We start from the raw sequence: 16764 nt of genomic DNA on the forward strand, positions 1-16764 counted from the left end.
GCGGGAGGCAGGCCTCACATGCTGAGGGGGAAGGACGGACGGGGTCCAGAGGAGACAGGGAGGCGGCACCACCGAGCACAGATGGGCACGGAGGCTGGTTTCACAGCCGGGGTGAAGCTGCGCACGGGAGAGGGGCCGGTGAAGTGCCACAGATGACTGCCGTGGGAGCCGTGGTGTCGTGGACAGAGGGTGGGCTCGGGTGACAGGCAGGCCTGCCTTTCGATCCACACCCTGGCAGACGAGCTGTGTGACTTTGGGCAAGTGACACAGCTTCTCTGAGCCTGGGTCTCTGCATCTAAAACGTGCCTCACGGCCAAGTCCGTCGCAGTGTTATTCACACCTGCACCAAGTGCCCACGGTGAACGGACGCGCAAAAGGTGGTCCCTCCAGACAGTGGGATATGAGTCAGCTTTAAAAGGAAGGACAATCAGGGGCGCCTGGGTGGCTCCATCAGTTAAGTGTCCAACTTTTGATTTTGGCTCAGGTCATGATCTCAGGGCCGTGAGATCGAGCCCCACTTTGGGCTCCATGCTCAGTGGGGAGTCTGCTTGAGATTCTTTCCCTCTTTCCCACTGTCCCCCACCAAATAAATAAGTAAATAAATAAAATCTTAAAAAAAATAAAATAAAATCTTTAAAGGGCCATTAAGAGGATCGAGTGAGTTGATAATGGTGGAGATGGTGGACATGGAACAGGTGGGGGACATCGTGGTGGAGATGGAGGACGTGGGACATGGGGGGACATCATGGTGAGATGGTGGAAGGAAGACAGGTGGGAGACATCATGGGGGAGATGAAGGACGTGGGACAGGTGGGGGACATCGTGGTGGAGATGGAAGGAAGACAGGTGGGAGACCTCATGGTGGAAATGGTGGACATGGGACAGGTGGGGGACATTGTGGTGGAGATGGAGGACATGGGACAGGTGAGGGACATCATGATGGAGATGGAAGGAAGACAGGTGGGAGACATCATGGTGGAAATGGTGGACGTGGGACAGGTGGGGACATCATGGTGGAGATGATGGAAGGAAGACAGGTGGGAGACATTGTGGTGGAGATGGTGGAACCAGGACAGGTGGGAGACATCGTGGTGGAGATGGTGGAACCAGGACAGGTGGGGGACATCATGGTGGGGGTGATGCACATGGGACAGGTGGTGTAAGTAATAAGGGTGGTGATGGTCAAGATAATGACAGTGATGGTGATGCTGGGGGTGGCAGTGGAAATGCGTGCGCACCTTCCCAGGGAATAGGATTTTCAGCCCTCAGTGATCATCTCTGCTCATTTCCTCCCCGGAGGAGGGCAGGCTGGGAAAACTTCGGTGAGTCTGTCGATTTTCTATCTACGTGCGGCGACCGATGTGGGCGTCCTGAGGTCCCGGGCTGCAAGTCGGGCTGGAGTGTGGGCTAGCGGACTCGAGTCACAGCGCTGGCCTCTGCTGCCCATTCTGCACCACATGCTCTGTGGAGCCAGAACCAGCAGGAGCCCGAGGCCCGGCGCTGCGGGTGCACCTTCCTCCGTGGAAATCAGCTGATGACCTAATCAGACTAAGTGTCCGCGGCCGAGACACGGAGGACGACTGGGAATTTCCCTGATGCCGCAGCCCGTAGTTAATGAAAGTTACGGTGGAGAACAAAAGCCAGCACTATAGGAAATTAGGGCCGGCGTTCCCAGCACCCCACCCCCCAGGCCCTGCAGGGTGCCTCCCCCGACACGTCCTCCTCTGTGACACCAGAGGCTGCAGCCGGGGCCATGGTACCCACACCTTCAGGTACGATAAAAGGGAGAGGTGGGGCGGGCGGCAGTCCCTGATGCCTTCGGGTCTAACCTCTATGCTGCTGTGAAATCAGGACGCTGGGGCCGGAAGTCTGGCTGTGTGTGCGAAAGAACACAGTGCTGCTTCTGTGTCCTGGTCCTTCGGGTTTGGAGCTGTGGGAGGCCGGCAGGGTGCACGGCCACCTGGCACGGTTCCCCCAGCCCACGCTGAGCCCTCTTCCTCCAGCGTGCAGGAGAGGAGAGCGGTGAGAGGGGGAGCTCTGGTCAAGAGCAGTGGAACCAAAGCCCAGTGGTCGAAGCCGGTGCCCTGGGAGCTGTAGCTCCAGCAGTGGGTTGGCTGGAGAGCATCGGCCACACTCTCCCCAACCCTCCCTGGCACCAGGCCCTTCTCACACTTTGATAAGTCATGCGAAGCTTTTAGTCCGCGTCTTAGGCAGTCGGTTCACAGAAGAACCACTCCAAGTGGCCGATGAAGCCTTGTTACAACATTCAGCTCTGCTAGTCACCAGAAATGCAAATTCAATCAGCAGTTATGCCCTTTTGGGGCTGATGAGATTGGCAGAGATGAAAGAGTGACCACATCCATCGCTGGCGCAAGTCCACGGAGCCTTCAGCTTGTGGGGACGCATCGTGGGGAGATAATTAAGAACGTGTGTATAACATTTTTTTTTTAATTTTTATTTATTCATGATAGGCACACAGTGAGAGAGAGAGAGGCAGAGACACAGGCAGAGGGAGAAGCAGGCTCCATGCACCGGGAGCCTGACGTGGGATTCGATCCAGGGTCTCCAGGATCGCGCCCTGGGCCAAAGGCAGGCGCCAAACCGCTGCGCCACCCAGGGATCCCAAGAACGTGTGTATAGATGCCCGTAGCGGCGTTGCTTCTAGTCAGAAAAAACCTGGAAGCCCCGTGGGATCTGCAGAAGTAAATTATGGCTCATCTACGCAACACTGTGCCCGCAGCCATTACGAATCATGTTTGGGGGGAGCCTGTCCCCCAAACAGTTGGGCGTCTGACTCTTGGTCTCAGCTCAGGTCTCCATCTCAGGCTCATGAGTTCAAGCCCCGCCTCGGACTCAGTGCTGGGCGTGGGGCCGATTTCAAAATAAATGGGGAAAGAAGCCAGTGACGCTTGGTAATTGTGTTGGTCGGAGGGAAGGACGTTCCCAGCGTGGTTATGCAGCCGAGCGGCAGGGCCTGGTCTACGTGGGCGAGCTCTGTGCACGTGCGCACACAAGAGACCCAGGGGAGGATAAGCCGGCGTGTTAGATATGCATTTATGGGCCCTTTGGTCCTCCTCCTTTTTGTTTATTTCTGTTCTTTCAGTGCGCACACGGGCGTTGCCTAAGTGGGGTTGGGAAAAGAAAAATATATTTTTAATGACGAAAGTGCTTAGAGGAGCTTGTCGTTGATGGCTCGGGGGGAGGGCCCCAGAGATCCTCTGGCTGCAGGCCTGTTTGTTGGCAAGGGGCACGAGATTAATCTCAATCTACCATCCGCTGTGTCACCGTCTATTTCGGGAGAGTGGCAGCTCTTCACCCTCTCCAGCTCAGGTGTCAGCTGCTGGGGAGAAGTCATCAGTCAAGGGGACAGAGCAGCAGCAGGCGGGGTGCCAAGCCGCCGTGCACGAGGAAGGAGGCATGTCTCCAGGGCCCGATTCCCGCGGGGCAGGGCCGCCGCTGGGCCGAGTGGGCTCCGGCCCCCTTCGCGGTCCCTGGAGGCTCAGTTTACCAGGACAGAGAGGCTGTGGCCCAGTGTCGGTCACGTGCTGACCCCCCGGCCAGGGAAGGACCACGCATTTTGTAAGAGGGACCCGAGGGGTGAACGGCGATGGCCCAAAATGCAATGTGGGAGCAGCTTCCAAATGAGACGGGGAGGATGAGAGGCCAAGGGCAGCAGGTAACGATCGCACATGAGACACCTGGAGCGGGTTGGACTGTGTCCCCCCGAGAGATCTGCTGAGCCCTGAAGCCTGGCACCCGTGAGTGCGACCTTCTTTGGATAAGGAGTCTTTGCCGATGTAATTAAGGGTCTCAAGCTGAGCTCATCCCAGATTTAGGATGGGCCCTAAATCCAAGGGCGGGTGTTTTTATCAGAGGGAGATTTGACAGAGGCAGAGGGTGGGGCGACGCTGCCATAAGCCAAGGAGCTGCTGGAGCCTCCAGAGCCGGGGGCGCCCGAAAGTATCCCCCCTCGAGTCTTCCGGGGGGGAGCCCGGCCCTCCTGGCACTTTAATTGCAGACCCCCTGGCCTCCAGAACTGAGGGAATGAACTCGCGCTGAGCCACCCGGTTGGCGGTCACCGGTGAGGGTGGCCCTAGGAAACGAATGCAATGCCCAGACCCTTGAGCGTGACCTTGTGCGGTCCTTCCCCTGAGCCCCCTGCGCTTGGGCCGTCGCTGGAGGGAGCGCAGGTTCCAATTCGGGTTTGCACCTTGGCTGTGCAGCCTCCGCATAATTATATGCCCCACGGGAGCTTAGAATGCCCTGCGGGGATTTGCACAAGCATTTTGAAGGTGACAGGGGAGTGTAACGGCCACGCGCCCGGGCTCTGGAGTCACCCTGCCCGACGCAGAGCCCCTGCCTTCCTGTTTCTTCGCCGCATGACCTTGAGCACGTGACACAACAGTTCGGGTTCCTTACCTGCGAACCAGAGTCGACATAGTACTCGCCCCCGAGATGGTTTTGTGGATTAAGGCAGTGTAGACAGTGCAGAGTGCTTAGAGGGACACCTGGCAGGTGGTAGGACTCCGGGGGGGGGGGGGGGCGGCACGGGAGAAACACGTACAGCTTCTGTTTCTTCGCAGGGAGTAGAGAGTTCTCTGCGGATGAATTTGGGGAAAGGGACGTTTGTCCTGCCCGGGAGGGGCCTGCGCTTGTCCAGCACCAGGCGCCGTCGGGAGGGATGGTCCGTGTGTCAGAGCAGGCGGGTTAGGAAGCTCTGTGGCTGCACGGCCGCTCCCGTCCTATCCTGCATCCATCCCTATGTTCATTCAACTGCCTGCGTAGGTAACAGGGCAGGTGCGGGGATGGGGAACGATCGGGGAGGCGGGGACAGCATCTCTGGAGGGGGCGCTGAGAAAGCAAGTGAAGGCGTGAGGCAGGTGGTGGGAGCAGGTGCAAGGGCCCTGCGCCGGCCTGTGCTTGGGGTGTGGGAGGAATGGGAGCAAGGTGGAGTGGGAGGCTGGGAGGGAGGCGGGAAGGGGGGTGGGTGGTGAGATGAGAGAGAGGAGGAGGCTGGGGGGTGGGGGGTGAGCCGGAGGGCGGTAACAGCCTGGCCGTGGGGCGGAGGGCCTGGGGCCGCCCGCAGAGCAGGAGCCGGGGCGAGTGTCCGGCCGTTGGGACCCGAATTTCCGGTCTCCTCCTGGGGATTTCAGGTCTCCTCTCCCCTCGGTTCTGGATTCGGGGGGGGGGGCGGGGTCTGCTGGACCCGCGGCTGCAGCGACCGGAGGGGTGCACGTCTGGGGTGCGCTTGGCCGACGGGGCCGTGAAGCCAACAGCATCGGTAGCTGCCAGCGTTCCTGCCCCGAGAACCTGCCGGGGGTGCCGTCCCCCGCACGCACAGGGGAGTGGCCTCCTGACCTACCGCAGCCCCCTCGGCCCGGCCGGCAGCCTCCCCACCCGCACACCTCCACGTGCCAGGCTCCCAGCTGGGGGCCGGCGGTGTAGACAAGGTAGGCACAGCCCCTCACCCTGTGGAGGATGCACAGGGGCTCTGGGGAGACGGGCGTGGCGCAGGGGAGGTGGCAATCAGGGCAGGCTTCCCGTGGGAGGTGTTTCCTGACTTCTGAACAGGAGACGGCCCACCTCCTTCAGAGGGCGAACCTTTTAGGGCTCGTGAGGCATCCGGCCTCTTGGAACTACTCAAGCCTGCGGTTACAGCACAGGAGCCGCCGAGAGGAGGGGGAGGCCCGCGGGCCTGGCGGTTCCAGGGTGATGTGACCTGCACGGGGTGGTGGGGGGACATGGCTGTGGGGCTGTAGGCTGGGGCATCTGCTCTCAGAGAAAGTCCCCGGGCGCTCGCTGCAGGGGGACGGGAAGGACGGAGACAGCTGGTGCTTCCCCATGGTGGCCTGGATTGGGGGTCGTTTTTCCAGGTGACCACAGGCCCTTTGCACAAGGAGAATAGGGAGCGCCGAGTCGTTCCTAAGGCCCCGCATGTGCATCACTTTCCTCTTGTCCTACCCTAACTTCAGCGGCGCACGGAAGTTCCTCTTATAAAAGGTCGACGGTGACGATGTATGCTTCCCGTGTCCTTATGGGGCGACATTATAAGCTGTGGCCCTATGGCAGGCTGTTTCCCTCCTCCTCTTCCCCCTTTTCCCTCTCCTCCTCCTCATCCTCTACTTCCTCTCCTCTTCCTCCTCTTCCTCCTCCCCCTTCTTTTCCTCCTCTTCCTCCTTTTCCTCCTCCTCCTCCCTCTCCCTCTTCTACTTCTCCATCTTCCTCTTCCTCCTCCTCCTCGTCCTTCCTCTTTTTCTTTTCCTCCTTCTCCTCCTTCCTCTTCCTCCTCCTCTTCCTCTTCCTCTCCTCCTCCTTCCTCTTCCTCCTCCTCCTCCTTCTCCCTCTCCCTCTTCTTCTTTTTCTTCTTCTCCTTCTCCGTCTTCCTCTTCCTCCTCCTCTCTCCTCCTCCTTCTCCTCCTCCCTCTTCTTCTCCTTCTTCTTCTTCTTCCTCCTCCTCCTCTTTCTTCTTCTTTTCCTTCTCCTTCTTCCTCTTCCTCCTCCTCTTTCTTCTTCCTCCTCCTCCTTCCTCTTCCTCTTCATCCTCCTCCTTCTCTTTTTCCTTCTCCTCCTCCTTCTTTTCCTTCTTCTCCTTCTTCCTCTTCCTCCTCCTCCTTCTCCTCCTCCTCTTCTTCTTCTTCTTCTTCTTCTTCCTCTTCCTCCTCCTCCTCCTCCCCCCTCCTCCTCTTCTTCCTCTCCTTCTCCTCCTTCCTCTTCCTCTTCGTTCTCCTCCTCCTCCTCATTCTTCTTCCTCCTCTTCCTCTCCTTCTCCCCCTCCTCCTTCCTCTTCCTCTTCATCCTCCTTCTCTTTCCTTCTCCTTCTCCTCTTCCTTCTTCTTTCTTCTTCTTTTTTTTTTTTTTTTTTTACCAGTTTTGTAAAATCCCAAAGCCTGAGGACCACAGCTCTAGACTGTAGGCTCTCAAGAGGTCTTCGTCGTGGGCAGACAGTCTTCTCCTCAACCTCTGGCCATGCCCACCACCCCCAGGCTGCGTCTGGGACACAGACTGGCTGAAGCCGCTGCCCCGGGGGCTGCACACCCAGAGGCTCGCACAGGGACCAGGCAGGGATGACGAGTGAAGAGGCTCGCGGCATGTGTCCTGTCTCATTAGGGCAGCGTGACGGGTGCGTCTGCGTGACGGTGCTGCCTTATTGCCTGACTTCCACGGGCTTTTTTCAGACTCTTGAAAGACTACCACCATCACATTGACAAAAAGCAAATTTTTTTAAATGTCTTAATCCAAATTCTCCATTCCTGGCCCTGACTGCCTGGTGACTCCACACTCAGCCCACCGGAAACCCAGCAGGGACCGTCCTCTGGGAAGATGCCGTGTCTAGGGGGCCCCATCCCGTCTTGGAGGCACATCCAACACCCACCCACGCTTTCAGATTTCACCTGTGCCTCTTGCCTGCGAGGCCTTTCTCATTCCACCCAATAATCTTCACGCTCAAACGTATTCACTTATTCCATAAATATCCATGAGAACATACTAGACCTTCTAGGCACCCTGCCTCTTCATTCTCTAAATCTATGAAGCCCTGCAGATCCCCAACCATGTATTATCTTCCTTTCCAGTAGCTTCGTGTATTTTAGGGGCGGTTCCTCTGTTGGATTTTTTTTTTAAAGATTTTATTTTTATTTATTCATGATAGTCACAGAGAGAGAGAGCGAGTCAGAGACACAGGCAGAGGGAGAAGCAGGCTCCATGTACCAGGAGCCCGATGTGGGATTCGATCCCGGGTCTCCAGGATCGCGCCCTGGGCCAAAGGCAGGCGCCAAACCGCTGCGCCACCCAGGGATCCCGCCTCTGTTGGATTATAAACGTCCTGGGGCCGGGGACAACATAGGCAGATGGAAGAAACAGGGGCTTTGGAGTAAAACAGACCAAGATGAGTGTAGCTTGAATTCTGGCTCCACCAGTTAATCGTGTACAACTTGCCAAAGATATCGGAGGCCCATTTCCTCAGCTACGAGTTGAGCATAGCGCTGCTCACCTCCCAGAGGAAGGAAGTGATAAATGACATGTGCTAAGGGGCGTGCACTGCATCAGAGCACTGCAGGTGTCAGCACCCGGTACCCACACGACCACGCACCCTCTTCCCAGTCTAGGGCGTGCATCAGGCCTCAGGACGTTGTAGGTGAATTATACTGAAGTGGGAGACATGCATATTCTTTCTTCTCAGAAATCTGCCCAGTGTGTCTCCCCTGGGCCCTGTCCCAGCCCTGCTCTTCTCCCCGTGTTGATTCACTGGGGACTAGCTCTCTGCAACGTGGCTGCTAATCCTTGATGATGTATCACATGCCCGGCTTTTTAGGGGCCCATGTCCTTCGTTTAAAAAGAGGGAGTAGGTTAATGAGCACTTGAAAAGATGCTCAACCTCACTAGTAGTAGAGGAATGCAAATCAAAATCACATCCACAAAAAATGAGATACTACTTTACACCCATTAGGATGAGCATCATCATCATCATCATTATTATTATTATTATTTAATGTGACATAATAAGTCTGGGTAAGGACGTGGAGAAATGGGAGCCCTCGTGTGCCGCTGGCAGGGACGTGAAGTGGAGCAGCCACAGTGGAACCTCAGTTGGTTGAGGAGCTTACTCTGGGTTTCAGCTCAGGTCGTGATCGCAGGGTCCAGAGATCCAGCCCCCGCATCGGGCTCCTCGCTCGGTGGGGAATCTGCTTAAGGACTCTCTCTCTCCGTCTCCCTCTGCCCCTCCCTCAACACACTCTCTCTCTCTCAAATAAATAAAATTGGAAAAATATAGAGAGGAAGAAGGAGAAGGAGCAGAGGAGGAGATTGGAGGGTAGATGGAGGAGAAGCCACACTCCCTCCGTGGTCAGAGAATGACTCTCGCTGCGCAGATGGGCCATTTTCCACGCCGCTAAATCCTTGCTTTCGCTCCGAGCTCCTCCCGCCTCCCGTCAGGTGCTCCAGGCAGGTGGAGGAAAGGAGACAGTTTCATTTGATTTTTCGCCTCCCATCAATATAATGAAAAAAACACCCCTCTTGCTACCGCAGAAAAACACGAAGAGCGCTGTGGTGGTGGCTTCTGGATGTTCCGGCAGACGTTATTCCAGGGGTGCCTACGAGGGCGCCTTTGGGTGACATGAACTTCCAATCAGCAGACTGGGTGAAGCAGAGTGCCCTCCCCCGGGCTGGTGGGCCTCACCCAATCAGTTGATTAGAACAAAACAAAACGGATCCTCCTGTGAGTAGGTTGAGGTGGGGAGGAGGATGCCTCCTGCCTGACGACCTGGAGCTGGGACATCACTTCCTTCTCGCCTTCTGACTTGGGCTGAAACGCTGGCTCCTCCTGGGTGCTGAGCCTGCCAGTATTCAGACGGGAACTCCACCATCAGCTCTCGGGGTCGCCGGCCTTACCAGTCTCTCGAGAGCCCGGACTCAGGTGGACCCACCCTCCTCAGGTGTCTCGAGTCAGGTGTGGGCACAATTTGAAACCTTGAGAGACTGGATAAAACGAACGCTGTTTTTCCAAGCACGAATGGTGGCCAGGCGCCATGGCGAGACCTTTCCAGATGTGCCTTATTTCGTGCTCACGCCGCCGTCAGCAGGCCAGCTGGGGCGCTGCTCCAAGGCTCACCGGGGGGTGTCCCTCCGCGTCCACATTTGGAGCCCTGCTCCTGACAACGGCGGCCTCTCTGGTCCCTCCTAGGTCAGGGTCTGGGGGCAGGAGGGTTGCTGGAGTGTTCTAGGGCATCTCTTTAAAAGCCAGTCTGCCTGAAAGGAGCTTGTTCTGAGGGGCTGGGCGGGTCTGGGCAGCCCCGGGGGAGTGTGTGGGACAGGGTGGCCATCAGCATGTGGCCTGGGGTCAGTCCCAGCTCCGTTGTTCCCTGGCTGCGGGGCCTTGGGCAAGTCATCTGATGCTCTGTGCCTCGGATTGACCATCTGTAAAAGGGGGATAGTCATGGGGCCCCTCGCTGGGTTGGCGTGAGGATCAAATAAGCTAAGATGCGTGAAGCCCTGAGAGCAGTGCCCAGCGCACCCCAAGTGCTTCATCGGCATTGGCTTTGGTTTGCTGTTCTACACTCAGACAGCGGAAGGCATGGGGGTCCGGAAGGGAGAGAGAACATTCCAGATCCAGTAGGGACATCCCAGGGCCCCCGTCCCCGCATGTGCCCTCCCCTGCCCCACCTCTCCCCTGGCCCTGCCCAGCTGCCCGTCCTGTTGGACTTGGGTCCTGAGGCCAGGACTGGGTCTTCCTCTTCTTCCTTGCATCCTGTGTCCTCTGTCTTCTCCCTCCTTGCACCCTTCACGGCCTGCAGCGTGAAACCTCGCCTAGCGCCCTCGCCTAGCGCCCGGAGCAAAGCAGCCCACTCGGTAACGCAGCTCAGGGTGCCGACGTAGCCCTGCTGTCGGAGGGAGCTCACTTAGCCGGGCTCACCCCCCACCAAGGTTCTCGACCAGGAGGACCCGAGGCCCCCTCCGAGGGGCCCTGTGGCACTGCTGGGGCGCATTTGCGATGGCCATGCTGGGGGGCACGGCTCTGGCATCGAGCAGCCGACAAACCCCCACACCACGCAGGCTCGCCTACCGCGACACTTCCCACCCGAGACACCTACAGGCCGAGGGGGAGGAGTCTGGGCTAGAGTAAGACCCCGCAGGGGAGGAGGGGGCCCCAAAGTGCCCGACTCCTGAGTCGTGCAGCCAGCGGACGCCCGGTGGCCCCCGCGGGCCTCGTGTGCGCGGCTGTGGCTCCGTGGACCTCGCTCCCGGCCCCGCCTTTGTGAGCCGCGAGGACCGTTAGGACAGTCAGGACAGCGACAGCGTATCCTACCTGCGAGCTGCATCAGGCACAGCTCCAGAGTCTCCCACCCCCCGGGGCGTGTGCGGGACGTTTTGCAAACAAACCTGTGTCTTCCAGCCACAGAGAAATGTGAGAGGACGGTTCCGAAAAGCGTCGCTTTGTAAAAATGCCAAGCGTAACCCCGAGGCGCAGAGACGCCCGTGGAAGCTGGCATCGACTCAAGGAGTCTTGGCAAGCACACGTTGGGTTTAAGTGGCAGGCTCCGTGGCCTCTGTTGTTCCGTCGTGGTTGTTTTCCAGTCAGTGCTGTTTCTCGAAGGCAAGAACTGCTGGAAAGTTCTTCTAAAGGCCATAGTGACCTGGTACGGGTTTGAAGATCGCAAATGTTATCTTGGAATTAGAGACATCCCGTGCTTCGTAGGCGTCCACCTGCTTATGTCCACACCATCGGGGCTGGGGGGGGGGTTAGAGGAGGCAGGTCACTTGATCGGTCCACTTTCCATTGAAGAAAACGGTGACTCCAAGGGAACCCCGATAAACGCCTTCAAGGGATATAGGAGACAACCGTCTCCTCCTCGGTTCAAATGCATTTAAAATGCTTCTAAGTAGTAAACGAAAGTTTGGCTTCTTCAAGAAAAAGTCAAAAACCAGTTCAAACCTAAGCTGGAGAAACATGCCGAGCTGTCTCGTCCAGCTCACTCCTTGGGTGCGTAAGGTGGGCGCGGAATCGGGGAGCCGAGGGGCATGAGTCTGGTTGCCAGGCAGCGGTTCCCATGGGGACGGGAGCATCAGCGGGTTGGCTGTAGGCCACGTAAAAGACGGGCCAGGACCGAAGGAGGGAGGAGGCCTCTGCTTCCGAGCTGGAGAAGGAGAGATACACGAACAAAGACCCGAAGGGTGGTTGCGGGGTTGCTGAGCGATGAGCGGGGGGGCTGCTCTTTGCAGGACAGGAGCCAGCTCGTTAGGGAGGTGCGAAGAAGTCATTCGGACTTTCAGATAATTCTGGAGGTGGGTTGAGGGCCAGCTTCTTGAAACCTGGAAGCGCAGAAAAAGAGAGCAACAGCTGATTTTCCTGAAAGCCGAAAGGAAGCCAGCGGTACGCAGAGACTGCAGGCAGTTGAGCTTAATGTCAAAATGGTGTCCTCGCTTCTGGGGAAACTGAGTCACTGAACGAGCATTGTGAACTCTCAAGGCTTCGCGTTCTCATCCATAAGGTGGGCATAATAACACCACCCGCCCCATAAAGTTGCGGAGAGAATTAAGAGTCAGCACGTTTGTCTGCACATGGTAAGTGCAAAAATGTGAGTGTAGTTTCGACTGCTTTATTGTAAACAGTTCGTGACCGTAACTTGACTGTGTATCAGGCAGCGCGTGGGGATTATCCTTGGTAACAAACAGTCTTTGCTGGCTGACCCCTCACACCGGTCTATGTTTCGTTCACGTCCAGCGAGGGTTTGTATCAGTTTCCTAGGGCTGCTGTAACAGAACATCACAGGCGGTGGGGGGTGGACGGGGGGAGGGGGGTTCTAGATAAAAGACATCGGTTTTCTCACAGTTCTGGAGGCCGACGTCCCAGATTGAGGTGCCAGCAGGATCGGTTTCTGGTGAGGTCTCTCTTCCTGGCTTGTGGACGGCCACCTGCTCCCAGAGTCGTCCCATGGCCTTATTACCTCTGTGCACACGCAGAGGGAGGGAGAGAGAGAGAGATCTCTGGGTTATTTCTCCCTCTTCTTATGAGGACACCACTCCTTTGAGATTACAGCCCCACCTTTCTGACCTCATTTAACCTTAATTATCCCCCTAGTATTATCTCTAATTAACAGTCACATTGGGGGTTAGGTCAACAACCTGTGAATGTGGGGGTGGGCACATAATTCAGCCCATAACCGGGCTGGTGGTGGAGGCGGGGCCTCTGTTCGTGATGTTCGTTTGCAGACCCTGGCGAGTCGGGGGCTTCATCTCCACCCACATCCACGTCTCCCTCCTCAGCTCATACTGAACGCCCCTGTGCCCACGCTGGTGCCCCTGGCTACACGGTGCTCCCCGAACACTGAGCTCCTCGCCAGCTACCTATCTCTTCTGCCTATGGTCTTATTCCATGACTGGTTCCATCTGGTTCTTTAGGTCTTTGCTGAAACAGTAGCTCCTGAACACCCCATCTGAGGACGGTCCTCTTCCCCAGACACCATTTTACCCTAGTGTGTCATCTTCACATTTATTTCTTTTTTCACACACGCATGCACATGCAAAAAGATTTATTTATGGGGATCCCTGGGTGGCTCAGCAGTTTAGCACCTGCCTTTGGTCCAGGGCATGATCCTGGAGTCCTGGGATCGAGTCCCACGTCGGGCTCCCTGCATGGAGCCTGCTTCTCCTTCTGCCTGTGTCTCTGCCTCTCTCTGTGTCTCTCATGAATAAATAAATAAAATCTTTTTATTTTTTTTTAATAAAATCTTTTTAAAAAATAAAAAAAAAGATTTATTTATTTGAGAGAATGAGAGAGCGAGTGAGCATGCTGTCGCCAGTAGTGGTAGAGAGCGAGGGAGAGAAACAGATTCCCCACTGAGCAGGGAGCAGGGAGCCAACGTGGGGCTCAACCTCATGACCCTAAGATCACGACCCGAGCTGAAATCAACAGACACTCAACCGACCGAGCCACCCAGGGGCCCCTACGTGTGTGCATTTCCTGATCTACTCCTTAATTGTCTACCCCTAAGCTGCATTAAGGCAAGAATTTTGTTGTTTTACTGCTGTACCCCCAGGGCCTAGCGTATAGTAGATACTTAATAAACACAGGCTGAGGGCATGAATGTTTGTCTATCTTCCAGAATTTAGACTCTCTGGGAATAGGGACCTTTTTTTTTTTTTAATCACCAATCCCTTGGCACAGGATAAAGTGCTCAGTAAATGTGTGTTGAATGAATAAACGAGTGTCTGGAAAGCCATCCTCATGGTGCTCAGATCTTCATGCCTCAGGCAAGTTTTCCTTCAGGCTCACCAGGTCTCTGGAAGGTGTGACCCACCTGCAGTTCTCCTAGCTGTCCCCCTACCTCACTTGATGACAGGAGGAGGATGAAAGGCATTGCTGTATGTGAAGTGCTTAGAGCAGCGTCTGGCCCCTGGCCGGTCCAAGTTAGCATTTATTGTCACTGTTGCCTTAAAGCAGTTTCTCACACGTACTCATGTCAGATTTTTCTGGACTAGAGGGGGTAAAACTTCCTTTTTAAATCAGCCAAACACTCTCCAACTGAAGTCTTAGAGGAAATCTCCATATATAAAACAGGGGTTAGGGACACGCCTGGGGGGCTCAGTGGTTGAGCGTCTCGCTTCGGCTCAGGGTGTGAACCTGGGGTCCCTGGATCGAGTCCCACATCGGGCTCCCTGCAGGGAGCCTGCTTCTCCCTCTGCCTGTGTCTCTGCCTCTCTCTGTGTCTCTCATGAATAAATAATTATTTTTTAAATAAAATAAAGAAATAGAGATTGCCAGGGTTCCTCTGGGCATTGTCAGAGTGGGTGTCCCAGAAGCTCTCCAACTCCCGGGGGAACCTGCCCTTGAAAACTCTCCAGGTGATTCTGAAACACATGGAAGCTTCGTAGAAGCTTCGGTGCCTGCTGTTTGGAGGCCACCTTCAGATACAGCCTATTTTGCCCGCTCCCGTCGAGGGAAAGCCTTCCTAGAGTAGCGGAGTTGCTCCAGCGCTGTGCTAACCCTCTGTTCCCTTCGCCCTGAGGACCACGACAAGGAGGAAGGCATCCAGCTCGGGAAGCAGCCCGCAGTCTGGAGCCCACCGCGCCCCTGGCACTGCCCCGGCCCCCTGCATCGGCCCCTCCTCTGCCCCGAGGCCTGGTACCCAGGTCTGCAGAGGCCCTGGCCCCGAGTCTCCTCTGGCGTCACCCCCTGAGAGGCTGGAGACCCGGAGTCCCACACCTTAGAGCAGGGCGAGGGGGACCGAGGCATTCTGATTTTCCCAGGGGGGATTACTCAGGGGCTTTTTAAAAAGCTTCCAGGCCATTATCACCACCCCCGGCCCAGCCTCCCGCTCGCTCTGGGGGACCCCCCTGCTCCCCACTTGGCAAGCACTCGCCTGCCCACCTCCGGGCCATTCTCCGACCTCTCTCACCACCTGCCTTTTCCACAGGCCGTGAGCAAATCCAGTGCTCCCTGCCCCTGGGGAACAGGAGGATATTCCTGCACGAGCTGTCCGAGGCCAGCTTCAGCGAGTGCAGGTTCAGCCTGTCGCTCACGGACCTGTTCATCATCATCTTCTCGGGCGTGGCCGTGTCCATCGCCGCCATCATCTCCAGCTTCTTCCTGGCCACCGTGGTGCAGTGCTTCCAGAGGTGTGCCCCCAACAAGGACACCGAGGACGAGGACGAGGACGAGGACGACTGAGCTGCTCCCCCTCCCCAGCTTGCCCGAGCCTCCCGAAGAGAGGGGTGCGGAGAGGCGGGAAGGAGCCGACCTGCCCCGTCCAGAGCAGCACCTGACCCTGGCTGCGCACCTGGGCGCCCACAGAGTCTAGAACCTACAGGGTAGAGGAACCCAGGAGGGATTCTGGGGGGACCTGTCTCCCCGCTGGAGGTGCGAGAAGCAGGGAGGGGACGGCCCAGCCAGGCGTCCCCGTCACGCTGAAGCCATGGGGTGCGGACCCTTGTAGGTCCCACCGCCGAACTGGTTTGTGCATCGTCCTCTGGCCTGGACTGGGAGACCAAGCAGCGGCCTCCTCTTCCTCCTCCCCCCCGCCCCCCGCCACCCCAGGATGCAGCAGCTCAGACGGGGACTCCAGTCCGGGGCCCTGTCCCCGGAGCAGGACCTGTCCTGCCGTAACGGGCTCCAGCGGGGAGGTGCGTGTGGCTGCCGTGCACCGAGGGAAGAGCCAAGGCCCGGCCAAAGGGTGTCTGTCGCTGTGCTTTGGTGAGCAGGTGAGGAAGGCTTTTGCCGGCGGAACTCACACCCTCAGCCTCAGCAGCTCAGCAGAGGAAGGACGGGGGTCGATGTGTAGTCACGATGGCCTCTGTGCCCCGTCACTCCTCCCCCTGCGATGCAACCAGTTTTCTTCCTTCCCCAGCCCCCCTGGTCCCCCAGCTCGCATCTCTACTTGACCAACTAACGCCTGACCCGTCTCTGTGCTGACACCGGCCCGGACTTGTCATCCCCAGAATCTGCAGTAAACTGTCCCCGAGGCCAGGATTCCAAAAATCAGGTTGCACTGGATCAACAAAATGTTAAAAGAAAAAAAGGGAAAAAAACCCTAAACCTGAGACTCGGCCCCTGAGAAACCTCCATCCGCAGCCTTAGGGCATGTGTGACATTTGTTTGCAGCACAGGTTGTGACAGGCGGTGTTTTCCTGGATGTGCAGGATGGCGCTTTGGGGCAGAGAGAATATGCAGCCGTGTCAAGGTGACGGTGACGGTGTCAGCAGCATCAGACCCTGCTGGGGACTGAGACATAGACGGGGCCCGAGAGAAGCCCCTGGGTGTTTCGGGGTGGGTGGATAGTTGGGTGGATGGATCCTTTGTTTCTTACAATATATTCCTCACGTGTCCTTCCATTGCTTCCTTCCATCTCTGCCTCCGCAAATCCCAACTGAGCACTTGCGAGGGGCCAGGCCCTGGTCCGGACAGCGTGGGTGTGGGTGTGGGTTGAGTAAGAAGACAGGGCCCCTGCTCGCTTGGCCTCTGTTCTTAGCGGGGAACACAAAACAAACAAGTAGGTAGAACTGTAATGGCAGGTAGAGAGAAGCCCCGCGAAAGAGGGGAGTGAGATCCTGCGAAAGAGTCACGGGTGAAAGCTACTCAAGAATGGATAGTCCGGTGTGTTAGCCAGGGCTCTCCAGAGAAACAGAACACACGGAGACATGTATGCTGTATGTCTGTGACCATCTGTCCACCCACCCACCCACTCACCTAACCATCCACCCATCTATCCACCCACCCATCCACCCACCCACTCACCTAACCACCCACCCACTCACCTAACCATCCACCCATCC

The 16764-nt window shown here is 57.0% G+C and overlaps 1 protein-coding gene across 1 annotated transcript in view; it reads left to right on the top strand.

The window, feature by feature from the left end:
• LRRC38 (leucine rich repeat containing 38) overlaps positions 1 to 16323 on the top strand; it is a 31021-nt gene extending 14698 nt beyond the window's left edge. Inside the window, exon 2 of the mRNA XM_077899577.1 lies at positions 14910 to 16323. Within this exon, the coding sequence (XP_077755703.1) occupies positions 14910 to 15163 (254 nt within the window). The 3' untranslated portion in view covers positions 15164 to 16323. The remainder of the gene's footprint in view (positions 1 to 14909) is intronic.
• Positions 16324 to 16764: the final 441 nt, after the last annotated feature.

Source organism: Canis aureus, chromosome 5 (genome assembly GCF_053574225.1).
Source record: "Canis aureus isolate CA01 chromosome 5, VMU_Caureus_v.1.0, whole genome shotgun sequence".
Classification (NCBI taxonomy): Eukaryota; Metazoa; Chordata; class Mammalia; order Carnivora; family Canidae; genus Canis; species Canis aureus.